The following is a 24,090-nucleotide window of genomic DNA, read 5'->3' as shown; positions in this document are numbered from 1 at the left end:
TTGAAAGAAAGTAGAAGTGGTGGTGGTGATGGGGGCCATAAAAATCCTCACTGGTGAGGCAATGAGTAGTAATGAAGATCCAATGGTTGGGAGGACTCCAACAGTCATTGGATCCTCACTGTCACTCACCGCTCATCCCTCATCACAGTGGATTTGAATCTTGATGAGGGTGAGGCTTGGAGGATTGAATCTTCTCAATATAGGTGAGGAGAGAGTGTGACACAAAACCCTCATTGGTATCGAGCATTAAAGAGGATCTTAATCCAATGAAAGGGGATGGCAACGACAGCGGTGGTGGCGATAGTAGCAATGAAATAAAGTGATTTTGTTTTCATTATTTTTTTAAATATATTTACCTTCGTTATTAACACATGCTTAAGGTAGAGCGAATAATAGATTTAAAATTGATTTATGTGTTGAAGATACTTTTGTGTACCCTCTTATTGGTCCTCTGGACTAATGTAAGGCAACACCAGACCCACAGGCCACAGGATTCTTTATTCCAAATTTAAAATAAGATATGAAATAGAAATCATACCTAAAAAACATTAAATGGAATTTAAGCTTATTAAGCTAACGCAACATCGTAACGTCTCTCCAATGATTCACAAAACCCAACATCATCCTCAGCTCCGGCTCACCCTTCCGTAATCAATTTTAAAACTTAGGGAAAATACAACTGGGCCGATATCTATGCTCGTCTCCCAATCTTCGCTTAAACGATTCTCATTTAGCTTTTTCTCCGGCGAAGATCCTCGCCGGAAAGCGCGATCGCCGCCGTCTCTTTCTAATAATAGCATCTATCTATTTCTTTGTCAGTCTAATATCACTCTCAAGGACACACATTTCTATCAAATCTCATTGTCAGTCGGTTCTTACTTCTTGGCTCTTGCTTCCTCTCCCCCTTTATTGTTAGTGTTAGCTTTAAAAACCAGCAAGAACAAAACCCAGAGAGAGGGGGATTGTTTTCTACTGACGGATGTTGAGTTATCCAAAATTGCTTTCTGGGTTTTCTTAGTTTTGTTTCTTGCAGGTTTTCTGGTTTTTTGGAGGTGATGGATGGGGAAGAGAGAGGGTGGAGTAGGATTTGTGAGTAATTTGGTACATGGGGGAGGAGATGTGAGGACTGAGGAACTTCTACGTTTTGTCTGATGATGGTGGCTGCTATTTCTGCCACTGCTTCTACTGGTAACCCCAAAACGTCTGCACAACGGCAAGAGAGTAATCAGAACATAGCAAGGCCCCCCTTGTTACCTTCCGAGAGAGATAATGGCGTTAATGGTCCCGGAGGCCCAAATCGAGAGAAATCACTTCCAGGTACCTGTCCCCTTCGACTTCGACATCAACTTCGACTTCAACTTCAACTTCGTCATCTTCTTCCAGGCGTTGCCCATCTCCTTTCGTTTCGAGACCGACCTCTTCCAACACCCAGTTACCGGCGACGGCTCATTCGATGATTAAACGGTCGCAGTCGGTGGAGCGGAGGAGGCCTGCGACTCCTCGGCCGGCTACGGCGTTGCCCGAGTCGAGAACGGGTAATGCAGCGGAAGTATCGGTGGCTTCCAAGATTTTGTTCACTTCGACACGGAGCTTGTCTGTTTCTTTTCAAGGGGAGTCGTTCTCGCTTCCGATTAGTAAGACGAAGGCGGTTCCATCGCCGAATTTGAGCAATGCGAGGAAGGCTACCCCTGAGCGGAGGAAGGCGACCACGCCATTGAGAGGCAAGGTCGATGGTGGCGGAAGTAGAGATCAGACGGAGAATTCCAAGCCAGTCGATCAGCACCGTTGGCCCGCAAGAAACCGGCAAGTGAATATTCTGACTAGAAGTCTGGATTGTACCGAGGAGAAGAAGAAACTGATTGGATCTGGGACTGTGGTTCGGGCGCTGCAGCAGTCGATGATTGATGAGGGTCGAAGAGCGTCGTTTGATGGAAGATTGCATCAGGATACAGGCAATGCGGAATTGGTGAAGTCGGTTCAGCGTGCTCTGGATATTGGTTATTCGAATGGCTCATCGCTGCCTTCCGATCTCAATGCGTCGGATACGGACAGTGTCTCCTCGGGCAGCACTTCGGGAGGACAGGAATGCAGTGGGGTTTCTAGAGGACGAAGCGGACCTCGAGGCATCAGTGTACCCGCAAGGTTTTGGCAGGAGACGAACAACCGGTTGAGGCGTCTGCAAGACCCAGGTTCACCATTGTCCACCACCACTGCTTCAAGGACAGCAGCTGCTGCCCCACAGAAGCTTATTCCATCTAAGAAGTCATTAAGTGATTGTCCTATATCGTCTCCACGAACAGTCTCAACTGGGAGTCCACGAACAGTCTCAACTGGGAGTGGTAGGGCGCCGGCGTCGCCTCTCCGTGGTCCTGCCAGGCCTGCATCCCCAAGCAAGCTTATGACACCATCGACTTCTTCTCCCTCAAGGGGCATGCCCAGTCCATCTCGAACAAGGAATGCAGCGGCAGCAAGCTCCTTGAGCAGTTCGGGCAACATGCCTTCCATTCTAAGTTTTGCTGCTGATGTTAGGAGAGGAAAGATGGGGGAAAACCGCATTGTTGATGCACACCTCTTGAGGCTCCTCTACAACCGACACTTGCAGTGGCGTTTTGTAAATGCGAGAACCGATGCTTCTTTATTGTTGCAAAAACTAACAGCAGAGGTATGACTTCGTGAATCTAGTTTTCATGTTCTCTACAATTTAGCTCTTAGCCGTGTGCAAATGCATATGTGGTTAATTTGAAGGGGAAATATGGTTGATCTTTGCTTGAATTGATGCATGACAGTTCTTGTGACGTGAGTTCTTTTTCTGGCAACTTCTTTTGCTCTTCCTAGATGTTTATGCTCATGGTATGCTTTCTCTGAATTGATGTATTGATTACACTACATTTTTTGGAATGATCTGAAGTGAATAAGTTAAATAAATGATGCTCAGTTTTGGACACAAGGTCATGAAGGACAATCTTACTACACTTTTGTGGAGTGAAAGTGACTACACTTGTTGCTTCATGAAGAAATGAAACAGGGGCTAGAAGTGATCTAAACTTTGTAGAGTGGTGCACTCAATATTTTTCTAGGAGAGACTGGGGATGTCAAATCTGTAGGGCTTCCTGACATCATACTCCCCTTTAATATGTTATATTGGAGAAATGGAAAGTGGTTAATTAGATCATATTAGCTGTTCTGAAGTTTGCTACACTTTACCATCCCAAAAAGCAAGGTATGAACTGCTTTGCCTTGGAATGTGATACTAATTGATTTATATAGTGGCTTTGCTAAACTATATGTGCTGCAGAAGACTCCCTAATGTGTTCTACATTTTGGCCTTTGATATTTAGGGAAATTATTAACGTAATAAAGGTCTGTTATTTATCCAAATATAACAAGACACAGTTACCCTCTTAAAATTACAGTCAGGGATGTGATTGGAAATAAATTTATGAGGATTTTTTACTGAAATCACATTCACTGCTGGAAATGGAAAAAAAAATCATAGAAAACCCAAAACTTTAACTAGCGTTCTTAACAAAGGGTTAAAATGTAATTGAGCGGAACACATCTTCCCCAGAATCTACCCACCATCTCTCTGGTCTCTAACCATGTAGCAATCTCACCTCTCTCCCTCTCATCTCTGGGTGGGTCCCCTTCAAGTGACTGTTGAATACTACGAAGAACGCCATGGCAGCATTCTAGGGAAAGAACGATCTTTTCTCTCTATGTCTCTGTGTATATGCCCTAGCCCCAAAATCGATCTATGCTGTGCCACTTCCAGCATAGAAGTGGCGAACCTCCCGAAAAGCCACGATTCCTAGGCAGTAGTGGTAAGGCTTACGCTGCCTCTGTCTTGCCGCTGAGCCTGAGGCATCAATTTTTCCCTATTTCAGAGGGAGAAACCAGCAAATATTTTATGTGCATTTTATTTTACTTTGAGAAGTGGAGAATAAAGGAGCTGAGCTGGCAAAGCCTATTAGGAAGAAGGTCAATCCAAAGCCAAAGCCTGATATAGCACCGGAGAGAGGAAAAAGAGGCAAAAAGCGAAGATCTTGGGATGGCATCTTCGATGTGAGCAGATCTCAATCGTTGCTGGAAGAGTGAGAGGAGTAAGGCCTGGAGTAATGGATTATGTAATGAAATGACAAAAATGCCATTTTAAAAGTCACTTTACAAAATAATCTTGAGATTTCATAAAAGGGTAATGAAATGACTAATTTGCCCCATCTAATTGATCCTTCAATACTCCATTGCTTGTTTTGTATTGGTCTTTTTACCATTTTTTTATTTTTCCGAACATAACCCACCCTTGTGACATTAATAACCCTGTTATTTATTAGTAAAACATTTATTTGTGTAACCATGAGATCAAGGGTTTGAGACTTGCAAGAGAGAGAATAGGTTCAGCAATGGAACTTGTGTATCTTCTATTGCTGATCCTTGCTTCATTTATAAAACCAAAATAGAATTTAGAATCAGTGTAAATGCAGTAAAACACTAGAGGCTTTATCTCAAAGGGGATATCATCGTAATGGTACGAATGAATCCTTAATCAAGGTGCAAAGTGATTGGATGAGTCTCAGGACCATTTCAGATTACCCCCTGTTGATAGATGCTTATTGTTACGTTTTACCAAAGCAGCCAAGACGGACACAACACAACACAACACAACGTGGGATGGGTGTGGTACATGCATTGGACCCTCCATATCTGGACCTGGACCTATGTATTTTGTATTACGCACTTTGTGCCATTATTTGGACATTTGTGTCCAACATAGATCTTTTGTTGGATATTTGATATATTGGCATTATTGTGATTAGACCTGCATGACCGATCTATAAATCCAAACCACTGGCCCAACCGGGCTTTTGGTCTTATAAGGTTTGGTAGCGGATAGCCTTTTAATCCTTTATTTTATTATTATGTTTTATTTTGGGTTATCTATGTAGGGGGATTAGATTGAGTTGTTAGTTTTCCAGTTTCCTAGTTGAGTAGGTTTCTATTTTGAGTTGAGATTTCCTCTTATTTATACATGTAACCTCATCATTACCTTTGTCATTTCGAATGGCATAAATGGCCATTTCAATTTTGACACCCCCCTTCTGGGCACATCAACACTTTTAAGAAATGAGACGTTTGGCTATTTAGAGTTATGGACGGTCCTGAATGCAGTTCCAAACACCGTCCCTATGTCCCTTGGCAGCACTGGTTAAGTTTAATTCTGTAAAGATGCAGAATTTAGTGGGGATTGTTTCCTGCTAAAAAGTACGGCGAAAGGTATTTTCTATGCACCATTTTTACAAAATGCTTATCTGATTATGTATTATACATTCACCATATTGAGTGCCTTCCTCTCTACTGTGTCTACACATGGATGAAGCCTAGGTGACTGATAGCCCATCCAGGACCATACTCCATAGTTGTCAGGAGGGGGTGTGGATGCAAGGTAACACTAATAAGGTGACCGCATAGATGCCTAGCCATCACCTAGACACCCCAGGACCCCCCAGTGACTGCATCATGGTCTGTCTAAGAATTTCCAAGCCATGCTGGCCCCTAGGTTTACGGTTTACGGTTTACCTCAAGCTTCGCAAAGTGTTGTCTACAGCTGATTTCATCTAAAGATGTTTGGTGTCCTGTATACCTTTATATTTCTGGTATATTTTTCTGACTGTTTTCATCTTTTGATCATGCTATTTCATTGCTCACAACTCTTTTAACTTTTTCATATTGGCATCAGTTGTTCCTTATGCATTAAGAAAATAGATTCAATTGCCTATTTTGCCAATAGTTGCCTTTTTTTTTTTTTTTTTCCTTTTTTTTAATATATATTTTATATTGATGGTTTGGTTTTGTTTCATCCACTTTTTTGTTTTTGCCAGAAAAATCTATATAATGCATGGGTAACTTCCACTGAACTACGCAATTCTGTCACAGTTAAAAAGACCAAGTTACAGTTGTTGAGGCAGAATTTGAAGCTAACTTCAATCCTTAAAGGACAAGTAAGATTCATTGCTACACTCTGGTTTTATATTTCAGGAAGATAGTAATGCCTCCATTGTTTTTTTCAGAGAAAACTCTCAACTCTTTTGGTCTTAGGATCACATAATTGTGTTTCTTGCCAGTAAAGATAAGCATAGTGTGATTATTAAAACTACAAATGAACCCCAAAAATAAATAAATAAATAATCCCAAATTACCTAAAATGCCACTGCAGCATAGTGTAACTTTTGACGACAATATTTGCTCTACTTGACGCTATTTAACAACATAAACTTTAACCCTAAAAGGCACCTTGTGTGGCTTTCACTGACCAAAAAAGCTTAGAAAGGCCTGTCTAACATGTAGGTAGCATAAGTCTTCATCTTGATGACTTGATTTATTCTTTTTAAGCTCTTTGATTTCTGTCTTCACCCTGGGGATTTTAATATTTGTCCTTGGCAAACCACATGGAACCTTCATACAATCCAGTGGCTCTTGCTCCCCATTTGAAGGCCTCTAGAGGGCAGCTGGGCCTCTTGCTTGTTCTCCTATGGAGATTACCAGGGAATTGGCCCCCTTCTCAAGGTTTTTTCTTGTTTTCTGCATGTGGTAAGGATTGCTTCCAGTTAAAACTGTGGTTATAACGTTTCCAGCAAAATGCATGTGAACCAGATTTCCAAATTTCATAGAGCATGGTGTTGTTTCTTCTTATTCATGCTTCCATTAAATTAATATTTCTGTTCATTAATATCTATCAATAAAACATATCTGTTTATAATCACTTGCCCATCATTTCTAATACCTCAAAGCCAATAGTCTTGTAAAACCATTTTTTTATTAATTAATACCTTGAGCTCAAAGCATGTAGCTCCATTTTGCTTATAGCTGCATGATCCTGATTTTCATGTCCTTTCCAAACCCTCAACCTCAAGCAGAGGGAATCACTTTTAAAGACCATCCTTTTATTATCAAACACCTAGTACTACAACCATTAATCCATTTAGTAAAGGGCGTACACAGTGCGCGAGTCTCCCGCCACTGCAGAGTCTGAGGAGGGTCATAATGGACACAGCCTAACCTCCTCGCAGAGAGTCTGTTTCCCGACACGAACCTCAATGGATCAAGCTTACCGCTGCACCGAGGTCCCCCTCTCATTAATCCACTTAGTATACTGTACCCAGTGCACGAGGCTCCCGCTTGTGCGAGGTCCGGGGGAGTGATAACTGTGCAGCCTTACCCCGAGAATGTCAGGAGGCTGTTTCAACCGCTTGACCACTAGGTCGCAACATTCATACGTTATCATTGGACCAAGTGTGCCCCTTCCACTTAGCATATTTTATATACTATATCTTTAACTGCAGGGAATTAGTGTGTCAGTTTCATTCTTGAAGCTGTTATAATTCATCCATTAGTACTTCATGATGGTTTAGACCTTCACACTGAGGTGGTTGCCCGTACATAATGAAGAACCAGGTCACTTGGTCCCTAGGTTGCTTAGTTGCTTGCTCCACACTTTTGGTTTCCACCCCTTGCATTTTCATCATATCTTTTGAACTTCCAACTCGTGCTAAAACAGAAATTTTAAGCCATCTATCTTCCTCAAAAAGGGGTTATAGATATAGCTTTAGGATAGAACTCAAAGGGGAAGCTTCTCTAAATGGTTCAGAATGTCACCTTTCCCACTTTTCCATCATATTGTTGTACTAATAATGTCTGTTGAGATTGTTCTGACCATAAATGGGGTTTGTCCACTGTAATTTAAACTAGAGGCTTTCATTTCTTGCATTATCCACACCTGAAGATTGTTAAACTTGAGTGCAGATAACCTATTTGGAAGAGTGGGCTCTTCTGGACAGGGATCACTCTAGTTCTTTATCAGGGGCTATCGAAGCATTGAAGGCAAGCACTCTCCGCCTTCCGGTTGTTGGTGGTGCAAAGGTATTTACCTTGACATTCATTAAAATGAGCATTTCATCTCAAATGTTCAGCACAGTTGGGAAAATTGGTCTTGATTAAGCTTTTCTCTGTTCTTTCTGTTCAACAGGCGGATATCCAAAATGTTAAGGATGCAGTTGGTTCAGCAGTTGATGTGATGCAGGCTATGGCATCCTCTATATGCTCTTTGCTATCAAAGGTGAACACATTTGTTCTTCAGAATTTCCTTCCTTGTTTGGGTCATTTACTCTCTGAATTTTGTTGGTCCTGCAAAACATATGGCATCCTCTATATGCTCTTTGCTATCAAAGGTGAACACATTTGTTCTTCAGAATTTCCTTCCTTGTTTGGGTCATTTACTCTCTGAATTTTATTGGTCCTGCCAAACATATAATCGGAGTATTAATGCAAATAGTAGCTCTGATGTCAAATTGCTAGTACAGGGTTGTGGGAACCAAATATTTGATTCTCTTCTAGAATTTTACAAATTCCAAAAGAGAAAGATTTAGTTGGATTGGGGAGGGTGGTTTCTTATCATTACCATCCAGAGCAGTTGTGAAACACATAGCAACTGCTGTCTTCTGTGAGAACTAGTGATCAGATTTGGTCTTGTAGTGATGTAGTGTGCTTGGATGACATGTCATATGGTACATAACTTAGGTCAAGAAACTGAAATATATCTTTCTGTGGATTGTTGACCAAGGACAAATATGATATTATAAAATACATGTGGCTATTATGCCTGCTATTTTGGAATCTTTCTACTATTTTAGAAAGTTAAATGCACACACACACACACACACACACACACACATATCTATGTATCCTGTAGACTGTCTATCATTTAAACATATAACATGGGACATCATATTTTGTGCAAATATAATTATTGAAACATATGGAAATGTAGGACTTTTATATTAGGTTAATATAGGTTTTTATGGAATAGTTTTAGGAACATTCAAGGAGTGATTATTAATGAAATTTGGAACTATCAAAGAGACACCCCCTACATAATACCAAATTATACTCAGACCCCCTGCCGTCAGTCGCTGTTTAGTGAAGAGTTGAAATTCCTGTTGTATCCTTTTTTGACTAAAGCACATGTCCAATTGGACTTTTGCCCCCCTCCAGCCCCCTCTAGATTGAGCTCTGACAAAAGCGAAGCCACCTCTCGTCTTCGTCTTCCGCCCATGGAGCTGCTTCTAAGTACTCCAAACAAGACACAATTCCAGCATCAAACAGAATCACTGTTGCTCATTCAACCCTTCCTCTTAGGGGAAGCAGCCACTCAAAGTCGACGGTCAAGGGATTCGAGAGTTGGGACTGACACACAAAACATTGCAGGTACAATCCCCCTTCACCAGTTTGATGATTGGACCACTTCTTGAACCAATGTTCTGAAGATGAACAAAAACTGACAGAGATTCCGACCAAGTAATCTCTAGTGTCCTAATGGCAATCTCTTATTGTCCCTCATTTCTAAGATATACAGCAAAGGAACATGCTTTATCATTCCCTCATGTCAACGTCAGAGATAACAGCAAGAAGAGGAACTGTTGTTTAGTCTATGATTATGTTTGCAAAGTCCGAAAAAGACCTCTCTGAATCAAAGGTTGGGCTACTGTTGGACACTGTCAAGTGGGATCATAAAGGTTTGGCGGTGGCAATCGCTCAAAATGTAGACACAGGAGCTGTCTTCATGCATGGCTTTGCAAACAGGGAAGCACTAGCTACAACAATTTCATCACGAAAGGCAACGTTCTATAGCTGTTCACGATCAACTTTGTGGACAAAGGGAGAGACATCCATGAACTTCATTAATGTCCATGACATCTTTCTTGATTGCGATCGCGATCTATAATATATCTTGGGAAGCCTGATGAGCCAACATGCCACACAGGTTCAGAGACATGCTATTACACATCAGTGTTTGATTTCTTAAAGGTTCACAGGATATGAAAGATAGGCTTCTGTTGACAACTTTATGTTCATTGGAATCTACAATCTCCACACGCAAAGCAGAAATAGGAGCAACTGAAAATGGGAAGCCATCATGGACCAAACGGCTGTTGTGTGACAACAAGTTGCTTTGCTCTAAAATTTGGGAAGAGGCAAATGAGTTAGGCAGAATGTTAGAGGAGAATGAGGATAAGTCTCGCTCAACTGCAGAAAAGCCAAGCTTGAAAGCTCTAAAATTCGGATAAGTTGCTTTGCTCTAAAATTTGGATTAGTCTCACTCAGTACCAGGAGAAAAGCCAAGCTTGAAAGCTGCTCCTGGTGACTCCAACAGCGACTGGGAGGTAGAGGAGGACGAGTTAACGGTAATGGTGACAGGAAACGGTTCAGATATCTGATCTGGAGGAGGGACTTTGGGAGTAATAGCAATGGTGGTCGCAATCATACGACACTACTGAGTTGAGGGTGGAGGAGGAACAGAGGAGGGGTTGGGTTTGGAAGCAACACAACTGGTCACGTTTACGGAGGTGGAGAGTGAGATCTCCGGCAGAGGAGGAGGAGTGGTCCGGGGAGTTAGGGAGATTCAGAGAAAGGAAGAAAACGACAGAGAAAGAAGAGAGAGAGAGAGTATTAGGTACTTCACCTTTTGCAACGGTATTTTGGTATTTAAATATATATATATATATATTAGTTGACATCAGCATATAAGGTATATTCCATAACTGTGATTGACGGCAAGGGGTGTCTCTCTTATAGTGGCCTTGTAAATTACCCTTTTATTTATAACTTAGTCTATGGATTGACTATTCAAATTGCATGGAATTGTGTCATATTTGGATGTACACTGATATATCACTTGAGGATCACTTGTCCCTGGGGAGAAGAATTTCGGCTTTGGCGGTCCACATAACCAAGCCATGGTCGGGTTCCTACTGCCTTGTGGCAAGTCAGTTTGGGCTGAAAATTTGTGTACAGATATATACAAGGTCCGCTACTTACGTGCAAGGTTTTAAGTTTGAGTCAAAACTTGACAACTCTGTTTCAACGTGATCTGAAATGAAACTAAGGGTCGAAACTAGTTTGGTCCAAGTTTTGAACCTGTTTCGACAAGTTTTCACAAGTTTCGGCTGTAATATGGTCGAATCGGTCAATTCAATAGGTTTCGACCGGTAGCTCAAATTTCCCAGGTTTCAACACTACCAAGGGGAATTTTGCCGAAATCTTGCAGTTTTTGGCCCTTCAATAGCTTGGGTTTGTGTGATTGGAGCTTGAAGATAATGATTTTTTCCCCCCACCAAATCTAATATTTGGAAGAATTAGTAGTTTCGTTTCAATTTTTTATTTGTCCGATAGAATGACCTGATCTACAACTTCAATGAATCAGATTATTTTTTAGGTTGTTAATTATTTATTTAATTTTATGGTTTAAAATTATGATTTTCCCGCTACAAATTTTTTGGGGGAAAAAAAAGGGTCCGTGGATTAGATCCTCTAAGAAACTCTTTGTATTGAGTGGTTGGATAGTTGCATTTCCCTAATCTAATGTATGTTTTGATTGTTTTAATTGCATATTTATGTTTTGATTGTTTTAATTGCATATTTACATTCCCAATAGCTAAATTATATGTAGTTATTGTTTATAATGGGGTCAGTGTATAAAAAACATTTAACATAAACTAGTAAACTTGGTGTCCAAACCACTGGTACCATTTTGTATTGTATTTTTTTGTTAAACTAATTCATGGAATAGGTGTAAAATGGTAAAAACAGGCAGCACAAATGGAGACAGAGGATCAAAAAACCATTTTCTGGGCCTTAAAACGTAGGTTTCAATTTTGGCCTAGAAAAATTCCAGGTTTCGGTTTTGATTAGGGTTGAAACCTGGAACCTTGTTCACGTGCCAGTTTCAGCCCAAATGGAGTTATACATATGGCTAAACAAATCATTGAAAAATCTTGGAATTTGACATGGATGCAAGGGACTACCGATGTGGTGCATGTAACTACATAAGAGGGTAGGGCAATACAATGGGGGTAAGTTATTGATTTTTGGTTATGAAACTTGACATGTGGTAATGGAATCCAATTCTTCATTCAACTTCTCAAATCTACCTTCTTTTATATATATATATATATATATATATAAATGAAACCAGTCACTAAATAGAAACCTATTCCAAACAAGGAAATAAGTCCTAAAAGGAAACAAACAAACAAACTCGAACTCCTAAATCCTACATATGCTACTTCTTTGGAAGTAAAGACATGAAATAAACTAATAAATTACTTCCAACCCTTGTTGGACCAAAACCCTGGGTTGGACACATTCTTCTTAGCTCTTGGCTTCCAAAGCCATTCATGCTAGTCGTCAAGTGCATCTGCATCAGTCTGACCAAGGACCCCTTTACCTGATCTGCTGACCAGATAACTCATGCCTCATAGTTGTCGAGGCGACCCAAGGCAGTGGAGGGGCGCTCAAGCGAGAAGGCATCCGCTAAGGTGTACATTATATGCAATATAGCAATGATATAATTATGCTTATATGCTACAGCAAGAATCACCAGTTAAGTCCCATCAAGAATCAATATAGAAGCCATATCAATGCATTATGGTATAATGATGCTAGTAATGACCTTTGTTGTGTTCATTTAAAATGACGAACAAAATGCCACTAGCATGTTGATTGTGGAATGAAAGTGATTACTTTGCTATCTTTTCTTTCAGTTTTGGATGTTTCTAGTCCTATTTTTAGTTGCACCCAGTACACAAGGTTCCCGCTATTATAGGGTCTAGGAGAGGCAAATGTACATGGCCTTAACCCCCCACTTCGCTCGCCTTCCGTATTAGGCATATTGATTGCTCATATTTCGGCTTTACTATCTCATGCTATTTGCTAACACGGAAGGTGAGCAAACATTGTTACTCATTTTACCCGTCTTTGATCTGTGATCTGTCAGTGTGGCCTTCAATATATTCTTCAAGGACTTTTTTGAGCCAGTTGTATTTTCTTATTCTATATATGTAGTCATCTTTTCTGCCATAAAAGGGGGAATGAAAGAGTAATGTTTCTTTTTGCCCCTGCTTGCATCGAAGAATCAGTAGTTACTTGTTTTGTCAACTTATTGCTTCAATTTTGGCTTGCCTGTTGATGACTAAAACATGTCATTTACAGGTGGAGGAAGTAAATTCCTTTGCTGCTGAACTTGCAAATGTGACCGCACAAGAGCGGGCTTTGCTTGATCAATGCAAAGATCTCTTGTCCACATTAGCGGCTCTGCAGGTAAAGCTTGCTGCCTCTCTCTTCCCCAGTCTCCCTCTCTACATTTTTTTTCCTGCTTCAAAACTGTATCAAGTCCCTATTGTTCATTGAACTTTGGTAACAGGTGAAGGATTGTAGCCTGAGAACACATTTATTACAACTAAAACGTGTACCGAGAAACCTGACAACGCAAGCGTAGACTGATCTTATTTGACTACTTACTCAAATGCTAACATCACATCAAACCCTTCTTTTTTCCCCTGTGGAGGCAGTGCCTGGGGTAATAAGAAAGTACTGAGTGGCTGGTTGTTCGGGTAAAGAAATGGGGTGTTCACTTGACCTCTTTGGAACACATGGGGTCAGAGTCGGCTGTATCATGTATTTTTTGTACTCACCACATCATAGGTAGTGGCTTTTCCTTCAAATTAATATTAGCTGTATACAAAATACCTTCTGTTCCCTATAGGTGAAAGGAAAGCTGATGTATGTGTATGATGCTTCCAATTTATTGTCTCTACTTTGTAGTTCATGGTCTATCTCGCATTTCTTTTTTCTTCTTTTCAGGTAACTTGCCATGTATCTAAGGGGAAAAGGTTGGGCACACTGCCCGAGTGCCTCAAGCCAGTGCCCGCGAGTGCCCCATTTGAAAATGACCCCTTGCTCCTCTTGTATGATGCCTCGTACTGCACCCGCATTGGTGTCCACCCACTAGCTTGTGTGTCTATCCCTCTCCCATATCTTAAGATGTGGATGGGACCATTTAAAATTGGTCCTTTTGGAGGCCCTGTTTTGAAGATTAAAATTTTATTAGTCTGGGCTTCCTTCCCACCTGGAATATTTATCATTTTTTTGCATGTTAATTTAATGCTTTAAAAATGAATAGGCAATTCCGTTTGGGACCATTTGATGAACAAAAACAGTTGAAGAAACAGAAGTAAAATTATAATGTAGGTTAGCCAACCTGATTAAGATTGGTCATCAAATTTGACAGGACATAATTAGGAAAATAGAAGATTTCCCGCTCTGACTTGTGTAGGAATGTTTTACCTTGTCACAACCTGTAGCTTCAGATTCTCTTGTGATCAGTTCTAGTGGTGCTGGTTGCCTGGTATTGACTGAAATGGGCAATGGAACCTTTAATATTTTCCATTTTGTGAACAAAAAGAGGGTTGCAGAATCCAAGGTCATTCCCTATCTATTGGTGGGAATTTGCCACAAGGTGGGCTACATGAAGGCCTTTGCTCTGGATGGTATACGGTTTTGTTTATTTGTAAACTTCCAATCAAGTATGGGCTGTGGTGTGGGCTTAGGGCTTTGATCTGTTGATAACCACCCAAAGACCGAAACAAACTGATGTGAGACTATAACTTTGTAATTCCGAACACAACTGAAGCAAAGCATTATGCTTTCTCAATCCTAAAAGGCCTGCAAACATTGTGAATGGTAGGGATTTTCAAGTGTAGTCTAAGGAGATAAAAAGAAATCTTAGCCCTTAGCCTGTCTAAGTTGAGAAGCTTTCTTCACACTTAATCTGAGCGAAGATAAGAAGAAACCCCATGAGTGAAAAAGAAACTCTTGAGTGCTAGCATGAAAGAACCAAGCAACGATTGAACAAATACAAGCAACAGACTAAGCCCTCGCAAGAAAAAACCTACCACTATATAAACGGGCTAATGCATCTATGCTACAGCTGGCTGAGATAAGAGCATCGGTGTGCTAACGTAGCAAGAAAAGCATTAATGCGTGTTTGTAATAGGTTTACGATCTAATCTATGAGCACACTAGCTTGCTTCTTTGATGAGCTTCATGATGCCATCTATGATATCATCCTTTGAAATATTGAATTAGGTTTTGAGTTCCAACTCTTCTGATGAACTTTCTAGAGCCATTTTATAGTTTAGGAAATTAATTAAGGCTCCACTTGTACCTAACATATAATTGTTGTTTATCTGAGAAGCCGCAAAGGAATGGAGTGGTGGATGAGATATTGAATGTCCCTAAAGCTACCTGAGGAGGTAAATTACCTGTTGTGCTTAAGAGGATATTAAACATCTCATGGAGGTCGTAGGCAGGCAGAGATACCATTACCCACTTATACAAAGAAAAGGTGTTTTGTCTCTTTCTTTCTTTCAACTTTCAGAATCTCAAAAGCCAACATTGTAGGAGTCAAGAGGTAAAAAGAAATGGTCTACCCAGCATCTTTCCTTTCATTTCTACCGAATTAAGTTCTCTCTCTCTCTCTCTCTCTCTAATTTATAAGATCGGAAAAGGTGGTAAAATGGGAAAGAAAAGAAAAGAAAAGTTGCTATCTATTAGCCAACCAGAGAAAGGGTAAATTGAAGGAGAAAAAGAGGTTGAAGGGCAGAGGGTTTGCTCCTATAAGATAAAAGATGATGACCTAAGCTCAAAGCAACTAGGAGTATTATTAATGGGGAAAAAAGGGTCTATTAGACAGTGTGTTCAACGCTTAGATACAGAGAGAGTCAAATGATTGCCCTACCCCTCATGAAAGATGAAAATCGCGTCTTGTTGATGCTTTTGCATGTACTTTCATTTGCCTTGTTCGAACTAGTCACTCTACCTCTAAGGGAATCCTCTTCCAATATCAGTCAAGGCCAATTTGGCTTAAAATCTATCATGATCGATACTGATTATGGTCAATTTGGTATGATCAATATTCTTGGTTCAAAATCCTAGAATCATTGATTTTTCATATCTGTGGGTAGGTTCTAGGGTTTTTTTTTTTTTTTTTTTACCGATTCCAGCTTAGTCAATGAGATCCATTCAATCACTGATTCCATATTTTGAATCCTTGAAAACATTTCCTTTTCTTATATAAGGTATTGAGTTTCATGTTTGACTGTATAGCTTACGCTGATGCCTCCGTGTGTATCGCTTCCCTCCCACAATAAAAGGCAAATTTATCATTTCATAGAAGAGAGTACAACGAATCTCTCTCTCCCCTTATATTCTCCTTACATTCCTCTTTTTCTTTATCACATGAAATTAATGATCTTGCTGCCTTCTTACACATTAAATCATTCCTTCCCACCTAATTGATGTGCTCCTCTATGTCGTTTGGTAAGAGAACACTCTTCCTAAAACTCTATAGTATTTATTATGAACAGGAAGAAGATGGGAAGATTGATTCCATCTATAGTATACATGGAATTAAGTATTGGTATTGGATCGGCCGTATCAAATTGGTACCGGCTGAGACCAATCCCAATACCTGATCAATCCCTAGATAGGTATCGGTATCATCCTGAGTATCGGATACCGATCCATTAAAAAAATATATTTTTTAAAACTTACTCTTTTTTCTTTCACTGATTCCAATCTGATGTGTTTAGACATTAAAACAGATGTTTTGACAAAATTCTAATGCCTACATAATACGATTACCATTTTTGGTTTTAGGTGATACAGTAATGAGGGAATCGAAAGAAGCTAGAAAGTTCAGTGAGGAGAAAATACGAAGCAGTTACAGTGGCTATGATTGATTCATTGTTGTTCTTCTGACCAGCTTGTCCGTCTTTGGATCCATATGTGAAGTTTTTCAGAGATGGGGGAGCGAACAGCTTTCTAAAAGCATCGAACAGAAGAGAGAGATGCGGCAATGCCCCTGCTTCTGCCCTAAAACCCTTTTTTTTTTTTTTAACCGATCCTAGCCGATACTGAACGATTTCCGATCCTTAACTGATCCATAATCGATACTTACCGATACCGATCCGTATCGTATCGGTTTTGACAGTGACCGATACCGAGTTTTTAAACCCTGTGATACATATGTTACCAAAAAACAAAAAACAAAAGATTGAGATGAATCTTCATATCATAATAAATAAAATAATAAAAAAATGGGATGAGTTGGGTGATTTAGTTCTAATCTCCTCCACCAAGAGGAAGAGGAAAAAGAAGCTTCTTGGACTTGTCGTTTGGTTACCTAAATGAAGAGTCACTAGGCGGTATAAATAAATAATAAATTGATGATGCGGAGGTGGAATCCGCGTCACACTTGGTTACTTACTCCGCTTGTCCACCATTGTAGAAAAAGCCAGCACCACCAAAATTGTGTGAGAGAGAGAAATAAATAAGAGAACATTAGCTTGCTGGTGCAATAGGGGTGAAAATTTCATCCGATTAAGTTTTCTGACCTTGAGGGTGAGTTAGAGTTGAAAAATCTCAACCCTGTATCAAGATTGGGTAGGACTCCTATTGATATTTTATTTTTCTATAATTTTTTAATGTATAGAATATTAGTGGTGAAGAAAAGGTCAATCAATGTTAATCTAATCATTGCGAAAGTCATGACCAACCCAATCTAGCTTGACCCAACCAGTTGGATTGGTATGAACCAAATAAAATTAGACCTGAACATGAACCCAACCCAATCTAGCCTGACCCAACCAGTTGGATTGGTATGAACCAAATAAAATTAGACCTGAACATGAACCCGATAAGACTGAATTGGGCTTAAGTTGAATTTTGAGAATCTAAGATTGGATTAGGGTTTTAGGAAACTTGACCCAACCCGACTCTCTTTGAGTATGTATTGTATTCTGTAATTTAGGGAATTTAGGGAGTCCTCGTCCAAACCCCCAATTATAATAGGTATAATGAATGGACTTCGGTTTCATACATTATATTATAGACCTAAATCTTTTTTTTCGAATCTTTTAAGTAAAATTCTAGTCTAAAAAATACAGTTGTTGAGATTAAGAAGGAAAGATCAAATGGAACAAAATTTTCCCTTATTTTTTAGTCAGTAGTGCTAATGGATAAGCACAACAGAGAGGCAGTCCAGGTGTGGTCCAGTGACAACCATGGTGGTGAGGATGAAGTGATAAGCTCAGCGAAAGATCAAATGGAGAGAGATTGAGAGACAACAAATGAGAGAAGGTTCCGTATGGTCGACGTCATCCAGAGGAAGTGGGGGAGAAATGCGACGATGCGCAGCAGCGGTGGTAGATAAAGAACGAAGAAGCAACTCACTTTGTTAAATAAAGTGATGGGGCCCTTTCTACTTTTTCACCTTCAAGGAATGGATGTGGGGTGAGAGTTTCGCTATCCATCCTTCCTTTATTATTGCTGCTCCCTCTAATCATCCGCCCAAACTCCAAAGGACAAGATAAAGTGAAAGGGTAAGTGGGCCAGGGATTCCCTTTATTTTAAGGGTAATGGTTGATGGTTGATGGCTGATGTGTGCCATGGATCCCACATGAACCCCATAGAGAGATTTTTGTACTGTGAAGAGAAAGAAGGAATCAAACCACGGGAAGAGATAGACTCGTCTTCACCTTAATGATGAGAGAGAGAGAGAGACTGTAACGGAACCTTGTGTAGTTGTGGAGGGGGAAGGGCCTGGGACGGAGGACTCGAAGAGACAAGGAAAGATGAAGAAGATGCATATAAAAAGACGAAGAGTGAGAGTGAGAGAGTGAGAGAAAGAGAGGCGTAAAAGAAACGACGCCGCAATCGACGCTGACAAGCGCCGCTCGCACTGCCCCACACAGTACCACACTCCGCACAGATTCTCAGAGATACTTTGGGCCTTTAGCCAAGGGGGGATGCAACTGGGCAACACCTACGGGCCCCACACCCACACCCCCTCCACGCCCCACGCCCCACCCCCCTCCACACGCCAATCCCGCAGTAACTCCCGTGTCCCCACTTCCAGATTCCTTTTCCAACTCCACACGCCTCTCTTCCCTTCCCTCCCTCCGGCCTCCCACCACCACCACCACCACCACCACCACTCCTCCTCTCCCTCTCTCTCTCTCGAACCCAGTTCAGAAGCGAACTATTGATCATGAAAAGGGCAAAGGGAAGAGAAATTTCCATGGATCCATAAAGATAAGAGCCTGTGTGGCTGTGTATACTATTTATTCTTATTGCCGCCATAAGTTATAAGTCATACTCATAATCATTAATTAGCTAAAAAGAAGAAGGGGAGATTGAATTATCACAGGCAGATTCATCTTTCCCTTTCTCTCATCTCACTCAAACAAGTCTGAAGAAAGAGAAATCATTTGCCGGAGATAGCTCCAAAACCTCGCCGGTTTCCCCAAAACAACCGGGCATAACTCCACCTAAAAGATTGAAGGAAATAATAAAATAAACATTACAGGACAACATATCGACGCATCCTTGAGTTCGAAAACGTCTCTTCTCTTTTTCGTTAAAAAAAGTTTCAAACGAACAAGTTGAGAAGCTTCCGTTCGCCGCCTCCCGTGTGATGATCTTCACTGTCAAAGCTCGTCGTCACAGATTCATCCGAATTCATGGATGGAGTCGACGGTCGCCGCTTCTCCTGGCGATGATGATCAAAATTCATCCCGCTAAGCCCAGCCGCTACTCTCTTGCTATGAAACCCAGCTGTCAAAGTCAGGTCGAGATCGCCGGACTGCACCAACGATACGTCGTCTGGGTCCTTCCTCTTGATGGAGGTGGTGGGTACCCTCGATCGCGTGTACGGATCCTGTAGCAGCTGCTTCTGCTTGTCCGTGTACGCACAGACCACTTCGGAAGCCGAGGCCTCGTCGGATTCGAGAGTGGTGGTGGTGGTGGTGGTGATAGTGAGGACATCCTTCATGGGGCGCAAGGTGCCGCCACGGAGGACAGTCTCCACGGCCGCCTGGCATACTTGCCAGTTTCCCGTCCCCATCAAACCCACCGCTCCGTTCACGGGATTCACTGTGCGGCCACATGCCTCGAACAGCAGAGACTGGAAGAGAGCTGAATCCACAAACACAAAAAATAAAGAAACAAACATGGGTTTTAGCCTAGGAGGAAGATCAATCGATCACAAAGGCTGGGTTAAGATAATTCTAGGTAGTCCAGATATAACATACATACCAGGTCTCTGATTCTCGGGAACAGCAGAGATAAAGGACATGAGGCCAGCGCGACCGAAGAACTTAGCAACAAAGACGGTGGCGTGACCTTGAGCTTCAGGGCTTTCAATCCACTGTAGACATGGACGGAGAATGCAAGACTCACTGCATCCTTTTCGAAGGACGCGGCAGCCATTGCAACTCATTTTCTTTCTTTCTCCTTCTCTTCCTTCTCTTTCCAGTTATGTTCAGGTAGGACTATCGATCTTCAATCTCCAAGCCTTCCAAAGAGAACGATGAGGAGGTAGCGGTTGCAGAATTATTGAGGAATTTAGTTGCTTCTCTGCGATGAGCGAGAGCAGAAAAGAAGATGAGAGAGGGTGGGGAGAGGGTAGATTTATAAGTGGGGAAGGGACGAGGGAGTGGTGGTGGGGGAAGTTAAGAAGAGGTGGGCAGACCTGACCTGACCCATCATCCTCATCCATGGGTATTGGGCAAGGGTTTGGGGTTGGTTTGTTTGTTTCGTCTTTGGGTTTTTATTGCGGAGTCGCGTCGGTGTGTGTGTGTGAGAGAGAGAGAGAGAGAGGGAGAGGCTCCGGTTGTTTGTTCCAAACTCCTGGGCGCGAGCGGCTCCGTGTTTCCGCGAATGCCTGTCCTTCCACCGTTGGATTCCTTGCGTGGATATATTATTGCTCTGTGCCTCGCGTCCCCTTCTTTCTCTAAAGCTATATTCTTTTTTTTTTTTTTTTTCTTTTAATTCTTTTTAAATCTTCAATTTCCTCTCAATTTGGGGAGGGATCTATACCTTGCCGTCTTGTATTGGATTGGTATTATTGGTATAAAAAAATGATATTTGATATTATATTGTTCATTTATTCTAAAATATATATTTTTTTATTAGTTATTTTTGATAACGATATCGATATTGAGGCCACGCCAATTTAATAGATAATAGGCACATAAAAAAGAGTCTCATGATTTGTATATAAGGTAACCTACATGATTAATGAGGAGAGACTATATCGAAATGGCACAAGGTTTTATAATCAAAATTGAATTCGTTAGATTTATAATGTTCGAACGAAACCAATCTCGAATTTGGCTGATTTGGCTAAGCTAAGCCTATTTCCTTTAAAAAAAAAAAAAGGGTCAAAAGTGAGTGAGTTGAATTTTTACAAACTCCTCCCTTATCCTCAACTTGAACAATCATGATTTTTGAGTTTTCCTCTTTATGGCTTTGTTTGGTTGCAATAGAAATTTCAAGGGATAATAAGTGAAATTTTCATATTTTAAAAATAAATCTTTTTAATCATTATCCTATATGATTGTATAAACTATTTAATTTTTTTAATCATATTTAGTAATAATATATTTTACATATAATTTTTATTTTATATTCTATAATAAAAGGTTTTGGATGCAAGGTAGAATAAAATTTTATAATTAAATATAGAATGATTTAAAATTAATGTCAAAATCATATACGTATTGATTACATACTTTTTTTTTTTTAAATAAAAAAATTTCATCATCTTTCCCTTTAAATCCCCTTACAACGAAACATAACCTATGAAACATCAAACCAAATACTAGAGGTGACATCATACACAAGGGGTTGAAGAGAGGGAGAGTGTCACAGAGGACCGAAATCTACGAGGCTACACATGATATCACTACCATTGTGGCAGGGAATCTGAATCTCCCAACATGAAAGTAAATAGGGTAGGGAGGAATGACTTGGAGGGCACATGATAATGGCAATATTTTTCTCTTCTTTCTCTTTTATGGTGAAGAGTTCATCGTCCAGAAGAGTGCTTCCAGCATCAGGACGGTAGTCAATGGGAGGTTATCTTGCATTGGGGTGGGTATTTCTATCTTTAGGAGAGGTAAGACAGTCATTTCACATCCTCTGTAGAAGATGTAAGACAGTCATTTCACATCCTCTGTGTTTGGACACAGATTCTATTCTTTCAATCAGAATTCTTTTTCCCTTCTTTATTTGTATGATAGATCATGGATATGAATATGATTATACAAATTTGTTTCATTTTATTTTGATTTATGGAGAAGTATTTATTGTGGGGAAATGCAGTTTCTGCACGAAGGCCAATGAAATTAACGAGGAAATATTCATAAGAGTCATTTTTCCCTTCATGGAGTGGGTTAATCATTTGCACCCGACATATATCTGGGCACAAGGGTCACACTCTCCCATGAAAAAAAAAATTCTTATTTTATTTTTTGGGAAAACAATTCTTTGCAAGGGAGGCATACTCTATGCCATATGCCTCCTTCCCTCTCGTTTCATATGTGAAATGTCACAAATGCCTAGAAGAGAGACACAACGAGGTGCAAAGCACATCTCCCCCATAAAGAACATTTTTCAATATGTATATATATATATATATATTGTTGGAACCCTTCTTATATTTATGGGAAAAAAGAATATTTTCCAATAGCATGGCCTACACTAAGGCCCTTATGTGTGTGTCTCACTCTCCTCCCGTATAAAAAGACATATCAACCCCATATTTAGGGGAAAAAACGATACATGTAGGCCACGCTCTAGGATAAAGAACCACTTCCCTTTTTTAAGATAAACTCATAAATTGTCTTGTTGATGTCTGTAAATTGTTGTTCATTTGACGGATCAACCTACTTTCATAGTGATACTTAGCTTATGCTAGATCAATGATACGGTATGGTTAGAGAGAAAAATATTGCTCCTTGGCCTTGTGGGTGCCACTAAGGAGTGTATAAGTGGTGAGTTTCTTCAGATTTCATAGGAATGGGGTCGTCACTTTACCACCCTTCATTTCTGAATGAAGAATCAAGTGATTGAAAATCATCCATTTCCTCATAATTAAAATATAATACAATATTAATATCTTTGACGGCAAAAACATCTGATACAACCAATACAACATACACTCACTAAGATTCCTTATAGCTGTGCTGCTCCAATATATGGAACAACTTTGACCATTTGATCGATCATCAAACTAATCGTAGCCATTCAATAGAAAACCCTTACAAGCCCTTTGGATTGATCATTGATCAAATAATAATAATAAAAAAAAAAGACCCCTTTCATTGTCAGTGACGTGGAGTACCACATGGTCTGCTTTCCACTTATCCAGATTGATGGGATAGACATTATTAAAACGACTTCCTCCGGTCATTGATAAATATGACTTTTCTTTCTCTCAGATCCCCTTCCCCTTCCCCTCCCTCTCTTATTTATACAAATTTTGTCATTTCCCTCAATACCCTGGGCCCATCAGCTTTTAATTCCCACCTTCAATTGTTTTTTGCTTTTTGTTTTTCTTTTTTTATTTTGTTAAATTGACATTGAAATTTTGTTTGGGAAAAAAAAAAATTGCAAATACAAGAGAACATCTAGCCTACATCCTCTACAATAAATGATAAAGTGTGATAAGTATTGGATAACGGAAAGCATTTGAACATGTACCCCAAGGGGTTTTTAGGGACCCAATGTTCACTGCACTAGTATAGTGGTTACAAATGATTTTCACATGAGAGAATCAAAGTTATAAAACATGGTATTAAATATTGTATCGATTACTGTCGTTAACAATAAGATTAATATCGTTATGAATCGACTTTATCAAGTCAATAGTAGATATCTTAGTCACCTAAGCGTAGGCTTGGTTTCCCCTTCCCCTCGATCATCTTGGGTCACCTAATCACCTTGACAATTATTACGAAAATCCTTTCCTAAGTTGACCATCGAAGTCTTTAGTTTTTAGATTTTAAATTTGCAACTAATATTTCTTCTTAACTTAAAAATTACAATAAAGAATCAATCAACAAAAGTATGAAATGTGTCTTAGTTATAGATAACACCCAAAAACAAACAAATCTTGCTTAAAGCTTTTAATTTGCACCTCAAAAGTAAAGAAAATATTCTTTATCGCCTTAACTTTGACTACTTCATTCTTCATTTAACAAACCAAGACAAACAATTATTGGTACCCTAACAAAGTATAAGTGTTACCCACTTGGGTGGAGTCAAGGACCTATACAAAGGGTGTAATACACTTTACCCCCCCGCCCCCACCTCCCACTCCCTTGTTACAAGTCCAACTATTTCTGATTAAAATAC

At 40.1% G+C, this 24,090-nt stretch overlaps 2 protein-coding genes and 1 pseudogene across 2 annotated transcripts; 2 read left to right on the top strand and 1 right to left on the bottom strand.

Annotated features, from left to right (window-relative positions):
- Positions 1 to 570: 570 nt before the first annotated feature.
- Positions 571 to 13,657, top strand: LOC122084390 (QWRF motif-containing protein 2-like). The gene is given in 7 exon segments (XM_042652611.1): positions 571 to 1,281; positions 1,284 to 2,662; positions 5,877 to 5,996; positions 7,798 to 7,914; positions 8,021 to 8,110; positions 13,042 to 13,149; positions 13,253 to 13,657. Coding segments are annotated over 7 exon segments (2,019 nt in total). The 5' UTR covers positions 571 to 1,151; the 3' UTR covers positions 13,328 to 13,657.
- Positions 8,232 to 13,028, top strand: LOC122084391 (annotated as a pseudogene).
- Positions 13,658 to 18,979: 5,322 nt separating the features above from the next.
- LOC122083599 (LOB domain-containing protein 37-like) lies at positions 18,980 to 20,469 on the bottom strand. The gene is made up of 2 exons (XM_042651462.1): positions 19,987 to 20,469; positions 18,980 to 19,866 (listed from the first exon to the last, which is right to left on the bottom strand). The coding sequence occupies exons 1-2, from the start codon at positions 20,168 to 20,170 to the stop codon at positions 19,322 to 19,324; spliced, it is 729 nt and encodes a 242-aa protein (XP_042507396.1). The 5' UTR covers positions 20,171 to 20,469; the 3' UTR covers positions 18,980 to 19,321.
- Positions 20,470 to 24,090: the final 3,621 nt, after the last annotated feature.

This window comes from Macadamia integrifolia, chromosome 7 (genome assembly GCF_013358625.1).
Source record: "Macadamia integrifolia cultivar HAES 741 chromosome 7, SCU_Mint_v3, whole genome shotgun sequence".
NCBI lineage: Eukaryota > Viridiplantae > Streptophyta > Magnoliopsida > Proteales > Proteaceae > Macadamia > Macadamia integrifolia.
This window is presented reverse-complemented; position numbering and strand designations above follow the sequence as displayed.